Source organism: Muntiacus reevesi, chromosome 11 (assembly GCF_963930625.1).
Source record: "Muntiacus reevesi chromosome 11, mMunRee1.1, whole genome shotgun sequence".
NCBI classification, from domain to species: domain Eukaryota; kingdom Metazoa; phylum Chordata; class Mammalia; order Artiodactyla; family Cervidae; genus Muntiacus; species Muntiacus reevesi.
This window is the reverse complement of record NC_089259.1, coordinates 61,532,937-61,560,821: the sequence shown is the minus strand read 5'-3', so window position 1 is coordinate 61,560,821 and position 27,885 is coordinate 61,532,937. Positions and strand designations below refer to the sequence as shown.

At 36.9% G+C, this 27,885-nt stretch overlaps 1 protein-coding gene across 1 annotated transcript in view; it reads right to left on the bottom strand.

Moving 5' to 3' along the window:
• The window catches only part of GPC5 (glypican 5), a 746,923-nt gene that overhangs the window by 696,836 nt on the left and 22,202 nt on the right, over positions 1 to 27,885 (bottom strand). Inside the window, exon 2 of the mRNA XM_065901803.1 lies at positions 10,718 to 10,879. Within this exon, the coding sequence (XP_065757875.1) occupies positions 10,718 to 10,879 (162 nt within the window). The remainder of the gene's footprint in view (positions 1 to 10,717; positions 10,880 to 27,885) is intronic.

Here is a 27,885-nt window from a genome sequence, read left to right as displayed (position 1 = left end):
TATACTCCTAAGTATTTTATTCTTTTTGTTGCAATGGTGAATGGTATTGTTTCCTTAATTTCTCTTTCTGTTTTTTCATTGTTAGTGTATAGGAATTCAAGGGATTTCTATGTGTTAATTTTATATTCTGCAACTTTACTATATTCATTGATTAGCTCTAGTAATTTTCTAAACCAGACAATCTTAAAGGGAACCAGTCTGAATATTCATTGGAGGGACTGATGCTGAAGCTGAAACTCCAATACTTTGGCCACCTGATTGTGAAGAACTGACTCATTTGAAAAGACCCTGATGCTGGGAAAGATTGAGGGCAGGAGGAGAAGGGGACAACAGAGGATGAGATGGTTGGATGGCATCACCGACTCAGTGGGCATGGGTTTGGGTAGACTTTGGGAGTTGGTGATAGACAGGGAGGCCTGGTGTGCTGCGATTCACAGGCTCGCAAAGAGTCGGACACAACTGAGTGACTGAACTGAACTGAACTATAATTTGTTTTTCACATTAAATAAATTTACATATATTCAATTGATCCCTCAATCTTTATCCTTCTACCAGCCTTTTATGAATAGGAAAATATTAACACTTTTTACTGCTAGAAATATTAATTCTAAGACTCATATTGATAAAATATATTAGCTGACATGATCAAAAATCCATATTCAGATGTTAAATGCACAAAGCTAACCTGGACAAGGGAAAGTATGAATTTCACTTTTTATAGCATGTACATTTTGTACTGCATTATCAATATAATGAAAAAGTTTGTTCATGGGGTAAAAGGCTTTTAAAAGAATTTATAAATATTACATTACAGAGTGAGCATCAACCACATATCAGTGACATCATAAGCTTCCCTTGAAGTTTATTACTATACAATATTTAGGAAAATGTGATATTAATTCAGCCCATTCTCTTTTTCTTTATTTATTTAGCTATAAGCAGAATGAGGAAACTTTTTTAAAGAAAACATATTCTGGATCTTCCAAAAATGCCTGATTAACTTTAATAGCCTATTATTACTTTTGAAAATAAACATTTCTAAGATAAATGAGCTCTGTTTCAAAAGTAGTTAATAATTGTTTATCTCTTTCCATAGAGTATAATGTTCTCAACATTAATTTTTGAAAATATAAAATAGGCTCAATTTAAATACTAGGGGGAAAAAAGATTATATACCTTGTCAGCACTTTAAAAAAAGGTCACTGTACTTTGTATGAATGTGGAATTTAGGAAATTCATTGTTCCTAAAACATCTAATGGAAAATTGGATAACTAACCAATTCTAAGTTTAGAGAGTAGAATGGTGCTTAACATGGGCAGGAGGGTAGGAGAAATGATACTGGTCAAAGAGCACAAACTTCCGGGTATAAAATGAGTAAGTTCTGGGGATATGATGAACATCATTGTGATTAGTTAACAACACTGTAATATATACTTGAAAGCTACTAAAAGAGTAGATCTTAAATGTTCTTACTATTAAAAATGACATGATGGAGGTATCACTACTACCATCATAACTGTACTGCAATGCATAAGAGTATCAAACCAATGCACTGTACATCTTAAATTTACACAATGTCAATCATACTTCAATAAAGTTGGGAAATTTTCTAAAATAAAAAGAAAAAAGTTTTTTTTTTAACTAAAAAAAAGGACTTCTTTTAAATGGACTCTCAAAGACATGTTATGGTTACTGTTTCTAGGTTCATATAATAAATGTAAGGAACCAGAAGATCCCTAATCTCACCATCTGAGAAGGCCTGAGTATCACACAAGGAAGTGGAAGATGCAAGGGCCAAAGATAAGCAGGGTGGTAGCTTTATGGACTGGTGGTGGAGGGAGGGCTAAAAAACACTCGCAAACATAGGAATCAGTGTTCAATTTTGAAATTATTTGTGATTTTTAGATTTTTATCTTCTTTTATCACCACCATCTCATAAAATTTATTTTATACATACAGCTTAGGTTAGTGTGTGTACATGTATGTATGTATGGAAGTGGTAATTAAGAAAAAATTTTCATACTGAATTAATATGATAGAAAGACACAAAAGCAAATGAGAAAAAAGCAGGGAAACAGAGTCAGGAAACCACCTGCAAACCATGGAAATGTGCGGGAAACTTCTGGAGAGTTTGGATTTCCCTAGAACTGGAAAGAAATCTGAATTATTTAAGCTAAATCTTTAAGAAGTGGCATTCCTAGCTGACATCTATACCTAGGAAAAAATTTTTATACAAAAACACTCACAACATGATACATATCCTTAAGTGTGTATACAGGTTCACAAGATAAATTCATACAAGAAAATAAAGAACACACCAAATAAAGAAGTATTTTTGAAAAGATATTCAGATACTCCTGTCATTAGGGAACTGCACATTTTGAAAACAAGATACCATTCCTCATGCATTAGTTCATCAAATTTTATTCTAAAATTCTTTTAAATTTTTAAAAAAATTTTTTAGATTTTTTTTTTTAATTCTGACAATAATTTCTGAATTATTGGAAAGAGTTGGGAAGGATGCAGAATAAAGACAAAGCACACCAACTACCTGTGGGAGTTTAAATTGGTTCAGCTCCTTAGAAGAGTAATTCTATAATATCTGGTCAAGTTGACAAGGTCACAGCCTATAAGCCACAATTTCACTTCTATATATAAACACTAAAGAAACATGTGCCCTTGAAGACATGCACAAGAAGGTTCACTGCAGCACCACCAGTGCAAATATAAGTTGAGAATTATTGAAATGTCCGTCACAGGGAGGGTGAATAAAGCCACATATCTACAGATAGTAATTTTATAAGTCAATTAATATGTATGAATAAGAAATAGAGGGACAGATGAATCTCAAAAACATAGCTAGTTGTAATCTCCCACACTTCCTCGTCTTTACTCAATACACAGCAATCATTTAAGAACTATCTGTTGTGATACTTTATACAAAAGTAAGATTAAACTAATATGAAGATAACAAAATGATAAAAATGTCAATTCATCTTCCAGGCAATAAATGTACAGTTCTCACATTAAAAAAGATTTAATGAATGCGTTTCATATAAAATCAAGAAAGAATTCTTTAGCCTATTATGAGCAGGTTACTGTTGTTTCTAGGTAAGATTATTATAGCAATAGGTTATATGACCATAACCTTCACCAGTCAGAATTAAAGAAACTAAAGTTAACTTCTTAAAATTTAAAAAAGAATTCTGGCACAGTAAACCTGATCTTAGTTCTACACTTCAAATTTTTTTCCACAATAGATAATGCTTCATGCAAAGCAAGCTGAATTCTTCATGCAATTTCCAGCTGAAAACTAATTTAAGCTCTTGCAACTTTTATCTACAATATTTGAAAATTAATCATTTTCATAATTAATAGAAGCTTGCTCACAGATTCAAAAGAAACAATTTTTAACATTTCAGAGATAGAGGACAATTAGATACAGACCAATTGCATCGGTAGCTGCTATGTGAGATAACGTACTAAACCATGCACTGTTTCAAAAGAAAAGGATTCATTCAGAATAAGCTATCGACAAAAACATTATAATGTGCTCCTTCTTAGTCTTTTCTGGGGTTTTCTGGGGGGTGGGGAGGGCATACCACACAGCTTGTGAGATCTTGAACCCCGGCCCTCAGCAGTGAAAACGCAGAGTCCTAACCACTGGACTGTCAAGGTATTTCCTCCTGCCTAGTTTATAAAATCAGTAAACAGACACTGTCAGATCAGAAGTCCAAATGAGCCAATAAAAGTAAAAATAGACTGAAAATTTGGGCAAGGTACAATCCAATCCCCTGGCAGTGCGGGCACTTAGTAGGTGCTCAAAGAGGGATATTAAATGCATGAAGGGAAGGGAAGGATGAAGGGGGAGAAGAAGAGATGAAATCTTTCATTTTATTTCAGAACCATCCTTCTGCTAAGCATCATTCATTCATTCATTTATTCATATATTCATGCAGTTCATTTAATTACATTAACTGAGTCCCTGCTCTAGGTTCCAGAGAAAGAGAAAAGAAAGAGAAAAGCCAACATATTTCCTCAACACTGCCAGCCTAAGGCTACCTGTTCTCTTACCCTTGGGATGTTGATCAGATAATTTTCAGTGTTAGAAATAGCATCTTTTCTATATCCTTGTACATAATGTTCTTCCAAGGAATAATTTTAAATAGTATCACCTCTGCAAAGCATAGTTGAAGTGAATATAATAAGAATCATGTACTTCAGGCTTACTACTATAACATTTATATAAAAGTACTCATCTCATATATTAAGATAGTCAAATATTCACTATATCCTGTACCTTTGACTGTATATATATGGATACATACATAAATTTTACACTAGTTTTACAGTGGCCATACACTAGCCATATACCTCACAGTAGCTAATATCTGTTAGTGTGAAAGGGGAAAATACATGAATTATATTCACATTCTCATTCTTAAGTTACTTGCTTTTTAAACAAAGATATTTAATTTTGACATATTCCAAAATTTCATTGAAAATAGAAATGCAACTTTAATAAAAGTCTGGAATCTAACATCTCAACCCAAGAGGACAAGCTTATCAATCTTTCAAGTACTTTTAATCAAGAAATGAAAATGTACTCAGCCCAGAGAATGAAATCAACAAAAATGTTAACTCTTTCTTATTTATCACTCAGTCTTTTGTGATAATGCATACTTTTTAAATGCTATATATAAAACTAGAAACTTCCACAGTACTGATTTAGTGTACATCATAAATTTTAGAAATATGTGAGCTTTTTGAAGATGAGAGAAATAGGAAAAGTTCTATCTCCAAGGGAAAGTTAAAACTTTTTAAACTTATCTCCCCAATGTTTCAACAAAACATAAGCTTCCAACAGTGTTCTTCCAAATATGCCTTCAGTATATCTTTGAAAAATTATGCTGAAATTTTTATATTGTTGTAAATTAAAAAAAAAAAAACTAAGCCCTAATCTCTTATTTGAGCTGTGATTTAAAACCTGACAAATTTGAAAGCTGGATAGGACTTGCTTTTCTACAGTAGACAACATATTCTCTGTCAAGTTCATTTATTTCTTCATGAGTCACACCATACTTTAGCATATAAATAAATAAAACATTTATAAAAATATTTCCAAAATATTTTTAAAGCAGGCAATCCCACACTCATAAAACAGCTGAAGGGAAACAAATTCGTGCGCATTATTTCAGGCTTCCCTGCTTTATTCATGAACATTATTAAGCCCCGGAAAATAAAGAACAGTTATTGTCTGCACTGTGACGGAGCCAGCAATCTCTTTGCAAATAGGACCACTAATTTATGAATAGCAACAGACACAAGGAAACCCATTTGTCCCTTTCATTTTGTAAAATGCCGCAAGCTACATGAATAAGGACCTTTAAGATATAGTGAAGCCCCAGGTCATAATTATGGACCCTTCCAAAAATATATTTTTGTTTGCCTGGTTTATTTTAAGGAAACCAATAACAAATACCATTAGATTCCTTAAATGAAGAAAAGGAGAAGTGTTGCCCCAGTAAAGAGGTGGATTCCAACCCATTGATAATATATTCCACCCCACTGGTAATATATTAGCTTCCAGTGCTGAATTCCAGAAGTGAGTGTGGATTGTACACTGGAATAACCTTATATCTTCTGAGATCAGTGGCTGGCAGTTTCCTCGCTTCTGAGCAACATCAGTCTCCCAGCCTTTATCTCACTGTCATGGGGGGCTCACTACATCCATGGACCCAAGTGATTATGCCCATCGATGATATCTAAAGGCTTGTTTCAAAACATACTTCTGTGGAACCACAAGAGATCCATGAGGGAAGAGACCATACTACACCCCAGTCCAAAGTCTTTTATAACATACATAAAGGCTAAAAAAAAGGAGGTAATATTATTGAAGTAGGAAATATACATGAAATATTAAAAAATCAAAAGATCAAAATGCAGCACATCTACTGACATGAATTAAGAAATAAATTGATTTCCCCCAGTAATTTGCTCTCAAGCCAAGTAAGTTTCCCAACAAAATGGACTGGCTTGCTTCTTCTTAAGGAAAAAAAAAAAAAAAAAAAAACAGGACTGATTTGTTTCAGATATTTCATTACAAGAAATTAGACAGAGGGCATTTTACTTATTGATAGTGGCCTGTTTGGTTCTAATATAGCAAATGTGATCTCTCAAATTGCTTATAGCACATATATTTAGCTTGTTTTTATGGAACTAAACCTATAGCTACTTATTCTATTCATTAAATTAAAAGCAGGTATTCTTTTATTTCTTTTCTTCATTGAGATATAAAAGGAATCCAGATAGGAAAACAAGAAGTGAAACTCTCATTGTTTGCAGATGACATGATCCTCTACATAGAAAACTCTAAAGACTTTATCAGAAAATTATTAGAGCTAATCAATGAAAACAGTAAAGTTGCAGGATATAAAATTAACACACAGAAATCCCTTGCATTCCTATACACTAACAATGAGAAAACAAAAAGAGAAATTAAGGAAACAATACCATTCACCATTGCAACAAAAAGAATAAAATACTTAGGAGTATATCTACCTAAAGAAACAAAAGACCTATACATAGAAAACTATAAAACACTGATGAAAGAAATCAAAGAGGACACAAACATGGAGAAATATACCGTGTTCATGGATTGGAAGAATCAATATTGTCAAAATGGCTATACTACCCAAAGCAATCTATAGATTCAAGCAATCCCTATCAAGCTACCAATGGTATTTTTCACAGAACTAGAACAAATAATTTCACAATTTGTATGGAAATACAAAAAACCTCGAATAGCCAAAGCAATCTTGAGAAAGAAGAATGGAACTGGAGGAATCAACTTGCCTGACTTCAGACTCTACTACAAAGCCACAGTCATCAAGACAGCATGATACTGGCACAAAGACAGAAATATAGATCAATGGAACAGAATAGAAAACCCAGAGATAAATCTATGTACCTATGGACACCTTATCTTTGACAAAGGAGGCAAGGATATACAATGGAAAAAAGACAACCTCATTAACAAATGGTGCTGGGAAAACTGGTCAACCACTTGTAAAAGAATGAAACTAGAACACTTTCTAACACCATACACAAAAATAAACCCAAAATGGATTAAAGATCTAAATATAAGACCAGGAACTATAAAACTCCTAGAGGAGAACATAGGCAAAACACTCTCTGACATGAATCACAGCAGGATCCTCTATGACCCACCTCCCAGAATATTGGGAATAAAAGCAAAAATAAACAAATGGGACCTAATGAAACTTAAAAGCTTTTGCACAACAAAGGAAACTATAAGTAAGGTGAAAAGACAGCCCTCAGATTGGGAGAAAATAATAGCAAATGAGGCAACAAACAAATGGTTAATCTCAAAAATATACAAGCAACTCCTGCAGCTCAATTCCAGAAAAATAAATGACCCAATCAAAAAGGAGTAAACAGACATTTCTCCAAAGAAGACATACAGATGGCTAACAAACACATGAAATGATGCTCAACATCACTCATTATTAGAGAAATGCAAATCAAAACCACAATGAGGTACCATTACACGCCAGTCAGTATGGCTGCTATCCAAAAGTCTACAAGCAATAAATGCTGGAGAGGGTGTGGAGAAAAGGAAACCCTCTTACACTATTGGTGGGAATGCAAACTAGTACAGCCACTATGGAAAACAGTGTGGAGATTTGTTTAAAAACTGGAAATACAACTGCCATATGACCCAGCAATGTTACTTCTGGGTATACACACTGAGGAAACTAGATCTGAAAGAGACACGTGCACCCCAATGTTCATTGCAGCATTGTTTATAATAGCCAGGACATGGAAGCAACCTAGATGTCCATCAGCAGATGAATGGATAAGGAAGCTGTCGTATATATACACCATAGAATATTACTCAGCCGTTAAAAAGAATTCATTTGAATCAGTTCTAATGAGATGGATGAAACCTGGAACCCATTATACGGAGTGAAGTAAGCCCAGAAAGATAAAGACCAATACAGTATACTAACGCATATATACAGAATTTAGAAAGATGGTAATGATAACCCTATATGCAAAACAAAGAAAGAGACACAGATTACAGAACAGACTTTTGGACTCTGTGGGAGAAGGTGAGGGTGGGATGTTTTGAGAGAACAGCATCGAAACATGTATATTATCCTTGGTGAAACAGATATCCAGCCCAGGTTGGATGCATGAGACAAGTGCTTGGTGCTGGCACATTGGGAAGACCCAGAGGGATGGGGTGGGGAGGGGGGATCGGGATGGGGAATACATGTAAATCCATGGCTGATTCATGTCAATGTATGGCAAAAACCACTACAATATTGTAAAGTAATTAGCCTCCAACTAATAAAAATAAATGGTAAAAAAATAATAATAATAATAAAACTTAGAAAATAAAAAAATAAAAGCAGGTATTCTTCCTGTAAGAGAATTTGTTCCAGTAAAGTTAGCCTTTAGGTCAATCTCTTCTAAATCTGCCTTGCCTTCTCATGATTCTTAAATAAAATTGACATGTCACAAAAGGAGAACAGGAAAATTTATTATAACAAATCATATTTAAGAAAGACCCACTCTTTTTCACTTTTATAATTGATATTTTAAAAAACAGCAAAACTCACCCTTGTAAAAATACAGGTATAATTTACTAAACAGAAAATTTTTTAAAGTTGTACATAATATTACCAGACACTCCAGTAGAGACAATCTCATGTCATCATACTACTGATAAAAGTGAAAATATTAGTAACCCGTTCACGTCCAATTCTTTGCCCACCAGGCTCCTCTGTCCATGGAATCATCCAGGCAAGAATACTGGAGTAGGATGTCTTCTCTTCTCCAGGGTATCTTCCCGACCCAGGGATTGAACCCAGATCTCCTGAACTGTAGGCAGATTCTTTGCCATCTGAGCCACCAGGGACACTTTCACCCCAAAAGTTTTCAACAGCCTAAACCATGTTAAAATTCTAAATACTCTGGGTTTTGTATTTTTCTCAATCTTTTGAATTCAATGCACTCTATCTTGATCAATTTATGCAACAATATGTGAAAAGTTTGTTGAAGTATATTTGAAGACAGAAGAAAATGTTCAGCTACCATTCATTGAGTCCCTACACGTTAATAACTGCTGGCACTTTCTTTCGCCTATATGGTTAACACTGTTATCCAAAAATGTAGGTTTGGATTCATCATGGTCTTCTTCGACCATATCTTCTTACTTGTAATGATTTAGTTTTGACATTAAGTGATAAGAAATCATAATGAAGCTTCACTGTTCAAAAATCTTTAATGACTCTCTCAAACTCGAATTGATATTTTAAGTCTTCTTCCACGTGAGTCCATCTTAACTCTTTTCAAGCATATGGTCCACAATCCTCATCCACAGCTCCCTATTCTGGTAACATTGATCTATTCACTGTCCCTTTTATCTCTAAAATGTATTTTCCATATCATACACACTATCATTTTCATAAGAAAAAATCATTATATCACTTTCAGTGGATGGTTAATATCTTCTAGTTCAGCTAATTCAAGTCACAAACCTTTGCTTAAAATGCATATCAATATATTTTCCTTCAACAATTTATCATGAACAAATTCCATAACAGAAATGAGGCTTTATTCTAAGAAAAATATTACTAGATTAAAACATCTTAAAATTGACATTTCAATGTTTCTATTTTAAAAAATCATCAATTCATCAGGAATTACATTTTAACTCAACTTAAATTTTGTCCTGATTTATTATATTCATTTTATTTAATAAGTAGAGTTTTAAAAATTAATCAGCTTTGTGATTTAGTTCTGTATGTAAACAAAGCACAAATTATTTAAGCAGATTGACATTAATACACTTATTAAAAAGGAATACCAATAGAAGTTATATTTTGTGTTGAACAAAAGCAATAAATTTGTTTGAGAGCAGTGTAATCTAAATATTTTCATTCTAATCCTATACAGAATAGCTAATGCTTTATAAAAGAAAAAATAAACTATTTTATTATAGTAATAAGGAATTTTACAGACAAGATGACTAAAACAATAAAAAGATCATATATTTGCCAATATGTGTTATAATTTTATAACCCATTAATTTTATTTCTCAGCACATTGTTTGAATTAAGGTTGCGTTCTGCTTGTAGATGATCCTTAAACATCCAACTAATATTTCCTATTTTACTATTTATCAGACTTGTCTACACTTTGACATATCACAATGATGTTCCTAGGAAATGCACATGAGGAGGTAGAGGAAAAGTTAGGAAAATATTTCTCAAAATAGTATTTTTGAAAATGAATCTATAATTACCCAGTTAAAAGCAATGGGGTTTTGTTTTATAGACTATTTTCATAAAATCTCATAAGTATGTCTGTTCATACTAAAGTAAACTATGGGTCAGAATATTGGGGGATCTGGTAGAAACCCCAGAAAGGCATATATTTCATTAACAAAACAGACTCCCTACTCCCACTCAGTTTACAAGCCTGATGATGACCTCAGAGACAAGCCATGAAAGTTGGTGGTGATTTAGTTGCTATCAAAACTAGAACAAAGCTAAAATTTCATTTTATACCAGTATAATACACAAAGACAAAGAAATACACCTAGATAAATTTACCAGGATAATAATAATAGGTAAATTACATAGCAAGATTTGTCCTCAGTTTCAGAAATCAAGATATATTTACCTTGAAAGGCAGCTGCATTTCGAGATATCAAAAACTTTAATGTAGAGCTGGATGTTTGAAGCACCTGCTGCATATCCTGGCGAGCCACGACTTGGTATCTCTCCTCCATCTTCCTGGTGCAACACGTAGGTTTTTTGGCTGTGCAAACCTGAAGATCAGGCCCTGTAATACACAGAATATTTTTCAGAAGAATTACTTATTCATTTAGCAAATATTACATGCTATGTATCAACCATTAGTATTCATCACTGCATATAACAGGCTCATGTGCTGGATACCTTCCAGCCAAAGGACACCAGTGGGTTGACAGAAACCTGAGCATACACTGGACCCCACGGCAAGCTGTGTCAGGAACTGGCCCTAACACCAGCAGGCAAAAACACAAACACGTGGAGGCTAAAAGATACACTGCTAGACAACCAATGGATCACTAGAAAAATCAAAGAAGAAATAAAATTTTTAAAAAACCTAGAGACAAATGAAAATGAAAACACAACAGTCTAAAATCTATGGGATGCAGCCGAAGAAATTCTAAGAGGGAAGTTCATGCAATACAAACTCATCTCAGGAAATAAACAAACAAAAAAGAACCTCAAAAGAATAACCTCAACTTACACTTAAAGGAACTAGAAAAATAAGAACAGCAGAAACAAAACAATGTTAGTAGAAGGAAAGAAATCATAAAGGTCGAGAAGAAATAAATGAAACAGAGAATTTGGAAAAAAAAAAAAAAACAGAAAAGATCAATTAAGAGCTGATTCTTTGAAACAAAATTGATAATCCAGATGCCAGACTCTTCAAGGGGAAAAGTAAGAGGGCCGAAATCAATAAAACTAGAAATGAAACAGAAGTTACAGTTGACACCACAGACATACAAAGGGTAATAAGAGATTACCACAAAGAATTATAGTCCAGTAAGGTGGACAACCTAAAAGAAGTGGATATGGGACTTCCCCAGTGGTCCAGTGGTTAAGACTCTGTGCTTCCAATGCAGGAGTGCAGGTTCAATTCCTGTTTGGAGAACTAAGATCCCATATGCTTCATGACCAAAAATAAATAAATAAAAGAAGTGGACAAATTTCTATAAACACACAGTTTTCTCAGACTGGACCAGAAAGAAACAGAAAATATGAGCAGACTAACTACTCTGATGAAATTGAATCAGTAATTAAAAAAATAAAAACAAACAAACAAAGGTCCAAGACAAGATGGCTTCACAGGTGAACTCTACCAAACATTTAGAGAAAAATTAACATCTATCCTTCTCAAACTATTCCAAAATATTAGAGAGGAAGGAAGTTTCAGAGCTTATTCTACAAACCCAGCATCACACTGATATTAAAATCGGACAAAAATATCACAAAAAGAAAATCATAGGCCAAAATCCTTGATGAAAATAGAAAATCTTCAACAAAATATTAGCAAACCAAATTTTCAACATTGTATTTAAAAACTCTTGATGCATGGATAGTTCAATATCCCCATCCAATCAGTCAGTGTGATACACCACACTAACAAATTGAAGAATAAAAACTGTGTGATCATACCAATAGATACATAAAAAGCTTTTGACAAAATTCAACATTCATGATTTTAAAAAAAATCCAGAAAGTGGGCAGAGAGGGAACATATTTCAACATAATAAAAGCCATATATGACAGACCCACAGCTAACATAATACTCGATGGTGAAAACCTGAAAGCATTTCCTCTAAGATCTGGTACAAGAAAAGAATACCCTCCTACCACTTTTCTTCAACACAGTATTTTAAGTCTAGCCACTGCACTTGAACAAGAAAAAGAAACAAAAGGAATCCAAATTGGAAAGGAAGAAGTAAAACCATCACTTTGCAAATGACATGATTCTATACATAAAAGATCCTCAAGACATCATCAAAAACTACTAGAGCTCATCAACAAATTCAGTATACAAAATTAATATACAGAACTCTTTTGCATTTCTATACACTAACAAGGAACTATCAGGAAGAGAAATTAAGCAATCTCATTTACAGTTACATCTGAAAGAATAAAATATCTAGGAATAAACCTACTTAAAGAGATAAAAGACCTATGCTCAGAAAATTGTAAGACTAATGAAAGAAATTGAAGACAACATAACGGACAGAAAGGTACACCATGTTCATGGATTAGGAGAATTAATATTGTTAAAATGATCATACTACCCGAGGTTATCTACAGATTTAATGCAATCCCTATAAAAATACCAAGAGCATTTTAAAAAACAGAGCTATAACAAATTATCTTAAAATTTGCATGGAAATATAAAAGTCCCCAAATGCCATATGAAGTTCTTAGAGTCACCAAAATCACAGAGATGAAAAGTAGAATGGTGGTTGGCTGGGGCAGGGTAGAGGAAGGCGATTGGGGAGTTAATGTTTAATGGGGATAGAATTCCAACTGTGCAAGATACAAGTAGTACTGGAGGGATATGGTAACAATGGTTGTACAACATAAATGTAGTTAGTACCACCAAACTAGGCACTTATAAAATGGTTAAGATGGTAAATTTCATATTTTACCACAACAGAAAAAATCTGAAACAATTTTTGATTATTTATATCAGAAATATGATATATGATTAACAACTCTTATCCTGGATAGGAGCCCAAGGCATGCACATTTATCCTAGCAGGCAAGTTAGAGAATACAGAAAAGTACAAGGTATGCATAAAAAGGAATGAATTTGAGTCAGTTCTAGTGAGGGAGATGAACCTAGAATCTGTTAAACAGAAGTGAAGTCAGTCAGGAAGAAAAAAACAAATATCGTATATTAACACATACACATGGGCTTCCCTGATGGCTCAGGTGGTAAAGAATCTTCCTGCAATGCAGGAGACTTGGGTTCGATCCCTGGGTCAGGAAGATCCCCTGGGGACAGATATGGTAACCCTCTCCAGTTTTCTTGCTGGAGAATCCCATGGACAGAGGAGCCTGGTGGACCACAGTCCATGGGGTCACAGAGAGCTGGACACGACTGAGTGACTAACAATCTCATGGCTGATTCACGTTGCTATGTGGCAGAAACTAACACAACATTGTAGAGCAGTCATCCCCCAACCAAAAAAAAGGAGGAGGTTGGCAAAGTGCCTGAAGAGGACAAACCTGAGGGTGCCTCAGGGGTGGGCCTTGAGGCGTCCCAACGCTACCCAGGTTTTATGTAAAGCTCAGGACATTGTGTTTATACGGCCTAACCCAATAGAGTTATTCCCTTCTTTGGGAGCAGGAGAAAGAATTATGGTCTTTGATCTCTGAGTTGCATAGCTCCTACCTTGGCTCTTCATTGACCAACTGTAGATCAGTAAACACAAAATACGTGAATGTGCATGAACACACACACACACACACATCAGCCTCTTTTCAAACTCCACATTTTCCACACAGATTCAGCCTCAGGTTTTAGCCTGTGTAAGTTAGACAAATAAACAGCAGCGTGTTTAAGGATTTCACAAGGGCTAAAATGCATAACATGTGTCACAGTAGGTAACATTTTGGCAATTGTTTTTTATTTACGATGCATAAAATTTATACAAAAGCAAATTCCACTACAAACAGTAAAATTGATTGAAAGAAAACAAAGCTATCTTCTCAGCTTTCTTTCTAAATGCAAAGATAGAGGGATTAAAAGTTTAGAGAAAAACAATAATAGAGACTGGGGAAGACAATCAATGAATAAACATTAAAGGATATAAAAATATTTGGTATGGAAAGACTGCTTTGGAATAAAAATAAGGACAATAGTACAATAACAACAATAATAATAATAGATGATTGCAAATATCTCTCCAGAATTTAAATGCCTAACATCACTTTGCAAGGTCACATTCCTAAACATGGCTAAAAACGCCCCAAGTTGGACCATGTCTTCTTTCTCTCCAGCTCCAGGCGCATCTCAAGCAACATTGGCTATGGTTCTCTTCCCTTCACACACCACCTTATTTAATTTCCTTATATTCACCAAGTATACACTGGCCACAGAACCATCCTCCAGGCTCTTCCTTATGTCTTGGACAGTCTTGCAGTCAACACACACCTTCTCCTACTTCATTCCCATCTAGTTTTCTTTAGATTGTAACTCAGTCTTCCCATGGGAACTTCCTTTAACCCCACAGACAGCTCCAATACCTATACTATGCCTTAGCGTTCACTCATTGTGGCTGTAATGTTATATTCCTAAATGTGATAACTAATTAATTCATTCCCTCATCTGTACTACTAAGCTCTAAATGGAGGGACTTTTATTCTTCATCATATGCCACTTGTCCAGCTCAGAGCCTTGTACATCATAAACACTCAATTTTCATTCATTAAACCAACAGTCAAGGATCTACTATGCATATGCATTATCTCATTTAATCCTCACATGAACCCTATGACATAGGTACCATCACTACCACATTTTACTTGTGAAGAAACACAGATGTAAAGAGGCTTTGACCACTGCCCAATGGCACATACCTACATAATACAAAAAAGTGGAGCTGGTGTTCAGAAATAGGCAGAGTGATTCCCAAGCTGTCATACTGACCACCAGTCCACTGAGAGGAAAGCCATGGTCCTTAATCTATAAATGGCTTGTATAAAGACACACCTGGCCATTTTCAATTTCTCTTTCTAAAGAAGTCATCTGTTTGGAAAACTTCAAGAAAATAAAGTTCAGGTTAGAATCATCCAGGGAGTATTATGGAAAAATAAAAATTAGCTGAAGTATAAAATTATAGAGCTGCCATTTGCCTTTGTGTCCAATTTTACATGGTGGAAAGTAGACTTAGAAAAATGCTACAAATTACCCTGTTTTCTAAACATAAGGTGGGAGAGCAACCATCATGTCTCAAGACACTGAATACGTATGGTTAGCAATTTAGACCACTTAGAGCAAACACATTCCTCAAGCTGATGAGGATCTGCACTGATTAAACCAGACTTTAATTCAGAATCATGGAAGTTGGCAATGCCAACATCAAACTAAACTCCAAGTCAAATCAAGACTATAATTCAAAGACCTAGTTATGTCTAATTGGCATGATATTTTTATCAGTGGTAACTTAAGGTCTCAATGAGGAGGAAAGGGTCCACAGGAAACTAGCTGCCTTGCTTTCTGTGTCAGTTCAAAAGATAGGCAAGATGAACTGATCTGGCAGTGAGCAGTAGTGTGAATCGAGACCTTAATTCCCTGCCCAGGAATTGAACCTGGGCAACCTGGATGAAAACCAGGAATCCTAGCCCCCAGACCAGCAAGGGCTGGAAGCAATTTTTCCCTGATTCTTTGCCCCCAGTGAAAAATACATCTATCAACAGAGGCTAGAACTGTAAACACAGGTACAAAGTCCATTATTACAGACAGAGCACAACAACAAGAAGCAGTTTGTTTAATTAAGACAGATGCAAGGCAGGGATGCATACCTGGAGAGAAAGGATGCAGGCATCCCCACTCGTGAGGAGGAACGCGGTGAAGAGGGGGTTAAGTCATTTATAGAAGTTGGTTCTTCCAGGTCTGTGTTTACCTTTAGCCAACAATCTGGTTTCTTTCACTACACCTGACCTACCCTGGGACCCTCCCCTGGGTGCACATGCACCCCTCAGCCAAGATGGATTTCAAAGTGAAGGCTTCTGGGAGCAAAATTCATCATGCCTTGGCGTTATTCTCTGACTTTTGACCCCCAAGAAGACTTTCTGCACATGTGTAGCATCTCCCATGTTCCAAAAGGGGCTGGTGGGAGGGAGTGAAGGTCCCTTAACCCTGTACTCAAACCGGGTTTTGCCTCTCTCTGTCCTGGCCATTGACTATTACCTTGACTACTGTCGTGACTCTTACTTTAAGGTGTTTGTGGAATATGCTCGGTCACTTCAGTCATGTCCCACTCTTTGTGACCCCATGGACTGCAGCCCACCAGGCTCCTCTGTCCATGGGATTTTTCAGGCAAAAACACTGGAGTGGGTTGCCATGCTCACTCCAACCCAGGGATTGAACCTGCATCTCCTGCATTGCAGGTGGATCCTTTACCCACCAAGCTACCTGGGACAAGAGACAAAGACTGACTACTAACCCTGTTTCTCTTGTTATTTCCATTTCAAAGGGAAAACAGGAGGCTGATTGTAAATGCCTTAACTGGAGCCCACCTACCTTGTGTCTCTAGAAATACAAACAGGAGGCTAGTACTAAGTATCCAGCCTGAAGCTCACTTCTTCCTGCCCCGTGAAATGCAAACAGGAGGCCAGTTCTAACCGTCTAAGCTGGAACCCATATATCTCCTATCTCAGAACTACACATCCTCAGGGAAAGGACCATATCTTAATTCTATTCACAGTATAAGCATAAAGATCACAGAGGATAAGGTGATTGGATGGCATCACTGACTCGATGGACATGAGTTTGAGCAAGCTCCGGGAGCTGGTGATGGACAGGGAGGCCTGGCGTGCTGCAGTCCATGGGGTCACAAAGAGTCGGACACGACTGAGCGACTGAACTAGACTGATAAGCACAAAGGACATAATAAGATGCTTGTCGATAAAACGCCCAGAATACAGTTCTCCCCTTGTAAATAGAACCAGAATCATAAGAAAGCAAAGCCAGATAAAACCCAAACAGATCCCACATGGTAACAAGATATATTTTTAAAATATGTCAAAGCCTGACTGCAAAGAACAAGGGACTCATCAAGGCTGCTTATGAAACCAGAAGAGTGCACAACCCAAGGTCAGGAGCAGCAGCCGTGGTTCTGATCTGCAAAACCACACTCTGCAAGAATTAACGTGCTGAGAACAAAATGAAATGAAAAATAAAACAGCAGCCTCCCTGTTGAAGTGGCCCTCAACCAGAATTGTGGGGCTTTTCTGGATTCCTTACCCAGAAGCAGCAGTGCTAGTTAATACGCTTTCCTTTCTGTTCCCCAGCTTAAGCAGCTGTTACAACCATCTACCTGCTTGTGCACAGTTTTTAATAGGTTAAAATAGGATCATTGGGAGGCATTCTGGAAAGATGGTGGCAGTAGCAGCATCATTTCACAGTATCCCAGTCTTCACACAGACCAGATAGGACAACTTGAAATTAAATCCAAAAAATATAACAAAACTGGATGATGGAATATCCCCACAAACTTCAAAATGTATACGTGGCGGGGGGAAAACCAGCAACAGCCAACAGAGCTTCACAGTATCAGAGTCAGGGCAGGAGGGAGGAAAATGAAGCAGGAGGGTAATGTCTGGAGACTCTGATGACAGATGAAGCCCAAAGAGCCAAGAGGAATTCACAGAGAAGCACAGTGAACCGATCTGCAAACAGCAGCTGAAACTGGGAAAGTTTTGCCCTCTCCATTACTGGATAGGCACAAAGGAGCCAAGGTGAAAAGGAATGAATTAGCAGGAGCAATCCAGACCCCTATGATTGCTCCAGATTCAGCAGGTGCCTTTCCAAGGAAGAACCCCACACAGAAGAGAAACGTCTGGAAGAGAAATTAAAATTCAACAGTAGAAGAATTTAAGAGACACAGACAGAGAATGCCTAGACCAAAGTAGGAAGGGAAACAAATCCAGGAAATTTCAGAAAACAAGCAGTCATACTTTCAAACACTACACAAAAACCAACAGAAAAGAAACTCTGGAAAGCCACAAAAACTGTTCTGAAGTCTATCTCAATCTAATTTTCAAGGGAAAAAAACTGACTTCACATGAAATGAATATCAAAACATACTGAGGTCAAATCTCATACACCGTTATTATAATAAAAAAGGGAATAAGGAACAGAATAACATCCCCACAAAGAAACAAGCCAGAAAGACTGCCCTCTCCCAAAAAGAAATAAAAAAACCAGCCAAGTTATTTCAAAACAAGCTAAAAGATGACACAAGGCATATAAGAACAACACAAATCAGAATTTTAAAAATTCAGGTGTGAGGTGACAGTAGTCAGGGAAGAATTAAAGATGAAAGAAAAACATTCCGAAGAAAAGAATAAACTAGAAGGAATGCAGGAGCCAATCATACAAAGGTAGTACCTAAGAGAAACAAAAGGTGGAAAGTAAGGGATTGTGAAAAATCAGAGAGAGTGAAAGGGTTTAAAAGATCCATGGCTGATTCATGTTGATGTTTGGTAGAAATCAACACAACACTGTAAAGCAATTATCCTTCAATTAAAAATAAATAAAAGAAAAGTGACGAAAAATATTGTTTATAATGTAAGCGCACTGAAGGAAAAAACAGGAAAAATACTAAAACCTGTATTTTATGCTACACTGAAACTGCTGTGAGAGTGAAATGGGATATAAAAATAAGCAATTATGGAATATTCAAATTCTATTCTCTCTATTCTGTATCCTTGAAAATCAGGATATTTTTAGTGATGATGAAAAGAGATACAGACATAGTAAAGAGGAGCTTAAGTAAAACTTTGCAATCTTGACTTAAACTATCTTTATGAAAGCATCAAGAAATTTATCTTTAAAATATATATTCCCTAGTTTCACTGAAAAGGCCTAGGAACAATGATAAACCAAGTGGCAAAGGGTCCCTCTTGTGCCCAGATTATAATCTTGAAATACCACACCTCTCAAGAAGTCAGTGCTTTTTGAAGAAATGCCTCCCTCTGGGTCTGGGGCAGGAAACATATGAGACGACAGATTAGCTAAAGCATCTTGTCCACCAGATAGCAAAGAAGCCATCAAAGAGCCACCAGGATCATATCAAGGACTTGGGAATCTCATTATTCTGCCAGGGCTGCCAGGACAGAAACCCACAGACAGGTGGCCGCCAACACAGAAATTCATTTTCTCACAGCTCTGGAGGCTGGCAGTCCAAGACCAAGGTGCTAGCAGGTTTGGCTTGGTTTCTCTTGAGGCCCCTGAATTCCCTGACTTACCGATGGCACCGTTCCTGTGTTGCTCAGACGGCCTGCACTTCGTACACGTGCACCCCCCACGCCTTTCTTCTTGTAAGGACACCAGTGAGATCAGATGAGGCGCCCTCCTCATGACTGCATTTAAACTTAATTATCTCCCCTCTCCAAATACAGCCATACTGGGGACTGGAGTTTCAATTTAGGGATTTAGGGGAGCACAGTTTAGCCCACAACAGAAGCCTACTTCAATTATCATACTAAGTGAAGTAAGTCAGAAAGAGCCAGACAAATACTGTATGAGATCACGTATATGTAGAAGCAAAAATGTGATACAATGAACTTGTTTATGAAACAGAATCATGGACAGAGAGAACGGACTGGTGGTTGCCAAGGGGGTTGGGGTGGGGGGAGGGACAGAATTAGCTTAGGTATAAGCTTTGATATCTAATATATTAGTATTAATTAATTAATATCTAATATAAGCTTTGATATAGAGAATGGACAGACAAGGTCCTACTGTACAGCGCAGAAAACCATATTCAGTATCCTATGATAAACCACAATGGAAAGAATATTTTAAAAAGATGTGTGTGTGTGTGTGTGTGTGTGTGTATAACTGAATCACTGCTCTACAGCAGAAATCAACATAACATTGCAAATCAGTTATGCTTCAATAAAAAATACTAAAACTGAAAAAAAAAGTTAACTTCAAAACACTTTTGCTGATCAAACATGGTACAATTTAAGCATCCTTAATAATAATTTTGAAGGAGTACAAGAAATAAAATAAGCTTAAATCCAAGAGTTTTCTGTATCCATGCTTTCTTTTACAAAAAAAGGACTTTTAAAATAGTACTGCTGGTTGATAATATACATTTTCTTCTTATTTTAAACATGTATTTCTCCCCTAGTCAACTTACAGGAATTTTATATTTGTAACACATATCAACTTTGTTGATAGCTGACATAGGAAAGGGCCTTGGTGTCAAGACACGGACACCAAGATATATTTTAGGTTCACCAGAATGGATGTTACATGTCATAAAATACCAAATTCTCACCAGATGAAAACAGGGCCTTGGAATTCAGAATAGTAAGGTGATACTGGTAAATTTTCCCTTTTTGTCTTTTCTGAGAGACAAATTTTCTCTTTTTTGTCTTTTCTTACCATACATTGTGAAACTGATAATTTGTAAATGTCATCAGGGTGAAAAGATTTTGACTGAGTCAAATGTATTCCTTCATCCAGGTAAAATAAAAAGTACTTAAGTCCATGTATCTAGCAAGAATCATGACAATGTCACTGGATTTGCTGAGAGCTGCCTAGCATCTGTTTCTTCTCTTGAAATTTCTTTTGAAGCTCTATCTCTTCCTCACTTACATATATGTTATTTAGATGAAACTGACACACACAAAAGGATGAAAACACAGCATTCTATCCTGTCAGCACAATGATTGATTCAGAAATAGTCAGCCAGTCACAAGAAAGAATGCAATGAGATATTTGCTGAGGCCTTCAGGAAAGCAAAGCTTTCTCACTTCTGCAGAAATTGAATTTAATTATGCAAGCAGACAAGGTTTGCAGATGCCAGAGTTCTTTTCCAGCTCAGAGTGAAGGCTGGATCTACCACAGGTTCTTTTGTTACCTACCTGATCAAGAAATCTAGCCAATACAACAGTAATAACATTTTCAAGGGTTACGGCAGGCCAAACCACTCCACTCCCTTTAATGGTTTATTCCTGAAGGTGGCTCAATCGGTAAAGAACCTGCCTGCAATGCAGGTGACACGGGTTAGATCCCTGAGTTGGGAAGGTGCCCTGGAGAAGGAAATGGCAACCCACCCCAGTATTCTTGCCTGGAAAATCCCACAGACAGAGGAGCCTTGCAGGCTATAGTTCATGGGGTCACAAAAGTTAGACACAACTTAGTGACTAAATCACCACCAGAACATCAAACGACCTGATACTAAATGCAGGGTCTGATGACGCCCATTTAGTGGCTGCTCAGTTCTCTGCTCTAAAGTGGAAATACAATCTGTATGTCCAAGAAATAACTGGAAGGATTCCACTTGCCATAGGGCAGTGCTAGCCTCAGAGAGCCACCATGAACTGAGCAAAATAAAACAGTTAACAACCTGAGAGCCCTAGAGAGTGAATGAAAGAAGGATTCTAGACAGGAGTCAATAGTTGGAGGAAGAGAACAGCATGAGGTTAGTTTTTCATCCCTGTGGCTTTAAGCCTGTGGGCAGCCCACATATATAAGCTGACCAAAATTCCAGTAGAAAACTCATGGTCTTTGTGGACTGCCAAATGAAGAGGGCAGTCACAGCTGAACTCAACCCACTAGAAGCCAGACGTGGCTTCACAATGTCCCCCTGGGGAACACCTTCCTCTTGGTGAGAACCACCAGCCAGAACAAAGGCATGGCAGTGTGAACTGGAGCAGAAGAGGAGACCTTCCCAAAAGCCTGAGAAAGAGCCGTCAATGAGGCAGAAGGATAAAGAGAGAAGAGGCAGAGGAAAACAGTACGGTGTCCTGGAAGAATTTCAAGAAGGGAGAAATCAGCTGCGTTGGAGGAAGTAGCCACATTCAAGAGGCTGTAGTTTTCAAAGATCTGCAATCATCTGGGCTACCATGTTGGTTGTTCTCTTGACTCTAGATAGCAATTACACGCACAATCATGCTGCATTTGGGATCCTATTCATTACAAGGCATAATTACAAGGTCATGCCAACTCACTGAATGCTGTTGTGTAAAACCTGTTTAACACTGTTAAAGTTCATTCCTTTCTGACATCGGCCAACCCTGACCAGAGGGCTGCCTAATAGTTTCTGATGTCACCCTGAATCCTGGTGCTTTCCTGAACATCTGCTTTGTGTAGTTCATTGATTCCATTCAATTTGCTTCTCTCTCAAGACTGAAAGCTCCAAGAGGATAAGGACCACCTTGGCCTTGTTTCCCAAAGTATTGTATGTAACTAGCACAGTACCTGGAACAAAAGCTCTTCAGGAAAGTATTGGTCTCCTTCCCTTTCTCCTGTGTATGTTGTGTGTATTAGTCGCTCAGTCATGTCCCACTCTTTGAGAACCCATGGGCTGTAGCCCACCAGGCTCCTCTGTCCATGGGATTCTTCAGGCAAGAATACTGGAGTGGGTTGCTATTCCCTTTTTCAGGGGATCTTCCTGACCCAGGGGTCAAACCCAGGTCTCCTGCATTGCAGACGGACTCTTTACTGTCTGAGCTACCAGGGAAGCCCTTCCTTTCTCCTACTTGCACATAAATATTTTGGAAGAAGCCTAAGAAAGCACTTTCATGACTTAAAATTAATGACAGGGTTTTAAATATAGATCCAGGATGAGCATATTGCTGAAGACATTAAAAACTGGTTCAATAAACCTTTTGAAATAGTATTTATGATGATCGTATTTACATTTCTACAAATATTCCTCAATAATGCATTGCTGTAATTTACAGATTCATCATTTTTCTTTTATGGAATATAGGCAATGTCCTCATAAAGGATATATTGATATTACTCTTTGAAATAAAATTTTTTCAGAACAGTATTAAGTATTTCAGCTATTAAGGGCTTTTTTATGGTTCTGGATTCAATTAAAAAAAAAAGGTAACATTTGCCAATCTACAAAATTAAACAAATATGGTCAACATAATGACCACTGGCAGAACAGTAATGCTGTCCTTCATATATATAAATGGCATCATTGATCCTTCAAGGTATAATGTACTCAGTTGTTTTTCTAGTCATGGTTGATGAATGTTCTCAGAAAATCACATATTTAAACCCGTACTTTTACAACCCATAACAAAGCAATTCTAACATGAAAGCATTTCCTGAAGCAGAGAGAAGCTCTGCTAAATGGAATGCTCTCTCAAACCTGAAGTCGCGAACTTGGAGTCGACACTCTGTGACACATTAACCACCTCAGCAGACAAAAAGGCTAAACATGAACTAATACAAATATCTGTTAAGAAACAGCAGCAGTAGAGCCAGCTCCTTGAAGGATGAAAAAAATCAATTGCTTTCTCATCCCCTCAGTTTTAATGAGCCCCAAACTATTCTGCAGCCAATAATCCACATGGTTTCTCTAAGCGAAACCAAGCCCTTGCATCACAGCTACCCCAAGCCAGGCTGAAGCTGAGATTCTCAACTATTTGGCACAGGAAACAGGACTACTTCTCCATTTTCAAGGATGTATTTGCATCCATGGATGTATATAGACTTGAGACCTTGTCGGTGGGATTAGCGATGGGGAAGGAGATGAAGTTCCCAACAATAAATGGAGCCCAGACCAAAAGTCTCTTCCCCCGGTGACTCAGACAATAAAGAATGTTCCTACAATGCAGGTGTCCTGTGTTGGGAAGATCCCCTGGAGAAGGGAATGACTACCCACTTCAGTATTTTTGCCTAGAGAATTCCATGCACAGAGGAGTCTGTTGGGCTACAGTCCATGAAATCACAAGGAGTCAGACATGACTGAAATTCAGATAGCTTTATTTAACTTCCTGGTGGCTCAGTTGGTAAAGAATCTGCCTGCAATGTGGGAGACCTGGGTTCAATCCCTGGATTGGGAAGATCCCCTGGAGAAGGGAATGGCAATCCACTCCAGTATTCTTACCTGGAGAATTTCATGGACAGGGGAGCCTGGATGGCTACCATCCATGGGGTCTCAGAGTTGGACGTGACTGAATGACTAACATATACACACAGACCAAAATGAATTATCCGCCACAATTCCTGTGGAATCAGCCCCGACTCATAGTAACCCCCACTCTCCTCTGAGAACTGCTCTCTCAACATCTCCACGGGAGAGGCCCCGGCCAGCCTCAGGCGTCTCAGGTGACCTCACATCTGATTAGAGTTTCTTGAATTGAAAGCAAATGAGTGATTGAAACAGAATCAACTGGACTGTTTCATCTGAGAATTTTGCATTGGAACACAGAAAAAGTCTAGTCTGTTTTCCATCAGACTGTTTTTTTTTTTTTTTGCACCAAATTAGAACAGTTTTATTATTTAACATACCAATGTATATACATTGTCCTCCCAAATAAGAAACAATTTTGATTCCAAAGTTTAAAATGTGATTTCCAAAATGAATACTAACCGTAATTTTTGGGGTAAAAATAGTCCTGCAAATTAACACACATCATTTTGATCCTTGACTAAAATATGCACACTGTACTAATCACATCTCTCATACAAAGTGTATATTATAAATAAAATCTTCAAAAAAGATCATCAGACTGTTTTATATATAATTTAGGAGTGAGGCACCTATGCTATTTCACCATGGAGACAAAAAAGTAGAGTGTGCAGAGTAGAGAAATGAAAGGGACACCTTCAGACTTCTCTATAGTTCCTACAGTAGACCTTTTCTGAGACCAAGTTATTTCCTCTATCTCGGGGCTTCATTAGATACAGCTAAATCCTCATAATAAATTGTTTTTGCATTGGTGGTTTAGTCACTATGTCTGACTCTTGCAACCCCATGGACTACAGCCCACCAGGCTCTTCTCTCCATGGGATTTTCTAGGCAAGAATACTAGAATGGATTGCCATTTCCTTCTCCAAGGGATATTCCTGACCCAGGGATCAAACCCTGGTCTCCTTCACTGCAGGCAGATTCTTTATCAACTGAGTTACCAGGGAATTAGACCAAATTAGTCTGTGTTTCTTGCAACCAAAGTACTCAAGCTAATACTCTAGGGGAGACGGTAGCAAGAAAGAATGAACTGATCTATATTATATAGAAAGATCTTAGGAACTGTAAAATATCAATACATGGCAGTTGAAGAGCCAAATAAGCCAGACTTAGAAATCATGGGTGTGCAGGCAGAGTGCTTTAGGGTAGAGATTGACACACTCAGACTGTCCCAACCCAATCACCAGGACTATCCTGCATGCCTAGAAATATGTAACAATATACTAAAAAATAACTCTACCTTAAAAATAATTCTACCTTTAAAAGTTTCTCTTTTAAAAAGTTGAGATCTTTCTTTATGTGCTGCTGCTGCTGCTTTTTTTTTTTCATTAGAACAGAATTTCTGAAGAGGCATGCTACACAGCGCCCAGCTGTGAAAAATGACCATCACATCCCAAAATAACTTATGACCTTTGAGAATACACAAGGAAATAAACTAGCAGATTCTTTGAATACAAGCTCAGAGGAAAAGGTGGATGATTCTAAAATGCTTGTTCACGCCCTGGATGATTACGGGAGGTGATGTTAATTTGGAATCACTGGTAGGAATGTGCTTATGATAGAATCATAATGATGCCTGGCAGAGTGAAAGCATGAGTTGCATTCCAAGATCGACCCTTGCATTTTCTCCATTTTAAGACAGTAAAAGATGCATCATAAGTTTATGTATACATAGTTTTGAGAATGTATACTCCTTAATGTATACATTAAGGAGTTATTTCACAAAACATCAAAAGGTAGACAGAAAAAAATAATAGAAAGGAAGACATCGTAGAAATGGGCAAACATGCTTTTGGCACTGGGGGCAGGAAAATAAAAGAGAAAAAGAAACAGTTTAACATGCAGAAAGACAAAAGTCCCTTGATTTCTCAAAGAGATGTACAGGGGAGGTAGGTTATTCCATAAGGACTATAGCAATGCTCTCGTCAAATATAAGATGGATACCTATCTTTGATTATTGAAAATGTTTATATTGTTATTTCCCTAACCAAATATTTTTTTTTATTTATCTATTTTTAATTGAAGAATAATTGTTTTACAGTATTGCATTGGCTTCTGATGTTTGATAAAATAAAATTTTAATGCATAAAATGCTGATAATTTTTAAAACTTACAAAGGAAACCCACAAATCTGAACATTCACTAGGCTAGAAAGTGGCATAACAAAAAGAGCTGGATGATCAAATTCAACCCCCAGAACCAGTGACTCACAGAATCACAAGCCTTACCAATAGCTCTAAGGATACAGGAAATTGTGAGGCACAGACATCAATGAAGCACTCATCACATTAGGATAAACTCGGGCCCGAAGGGAACTTAAGAGTTTACTAAGCAGTTGGTCAAACAAGAAAAGCTATTTGCTCATGAATTATCTTCATTTGGGGCTTCCCTGGTGGCTCAGATGATAAAGAATCTGCCTGTAATGCCGGAGACCCGAGTTCAACCCGTGAGTTGGGAAGATCGCCTAGAGAAGGAAAAGGCAACCCACTCCAGTGCTCTTGCCTGGATAATCCAATGGACGAAGGAAACTGGAGGGCCACAGTCTACAGGGTTGCAAGGAGTCAGACACGACTGAGCAACCAACACTTTCACCTTTTTTTTCTTATCTCCATTTTACACTCTGATAATTACATAACTAACAGTGACATTCTCCTATGGCTGCACTGCATAAATTCATAGGTAAGTATGAGATATGTTTACCATAAGCAGCCGAGACAGGCTTGGTATACTCTGCTAAAAGCATTTCATGGATCTATCAGCGTCTTTAAAATTTTGATCTGATCATTTCCTCTCTTCTAATAACATGTTTAATTTCAATCTAACACCTTATTATCAGGCATCACCATAATTCTCACTACAAGAAAAAGTCTGCACTGTTTCTTCCTGGCCAGAAAAACCACTATCCTAACATTCCACATGTATCTCTTCTATATATTTTTTTTTTAATCTCATCTACTGGCTTAAATTGTTTAGATCATCACATAATCTATTCTGAAAGGACCCATAGAAAATTTACTCATTACTCATTCCTCCTTTCTCATAACTGCTCTGACTCATTTAATTAATTGCTTTATTCTTTGTAGTGCCTAACACGAAACTCAGAGCCAAAATTTTCAGGTCAACTCACAAGCACTGAGGCCTTATTCTATTTAAAAAGTACACTATTTCAAGTCTTAATCTTATACTTAATTTCATATTATTTTCCTTCTCTTATTTTTTATATCATTTCTATACTTAGATTCACATTGCTTTTCCCATGATTATTTTCAGGTTATATAAACCTCTGTGCATTGATTTAAACTAATATTGGAAAAGCTACAATACAAGTAGAGATCTATGGCTAATTGAAAACACTTAAGACACCAAATGGCTTGACTCATTTTGGCTCAAACTATTAGCTCCCCTTGAAGTTTTACAACTCATCACAAATAAGATAGTTAGAAGGGGCCTGTGAGAAGCATATGTCATCTCAACAGCCAGAAACAACATGCAGTGTAATTAAGGTTACTCAAACAGCCATGAATTCAAGGTCAATATGTTCCTCTTACTTTCGGGACCGATTTCAGTTGGATGTACAATTTTTAAAGTATACAGG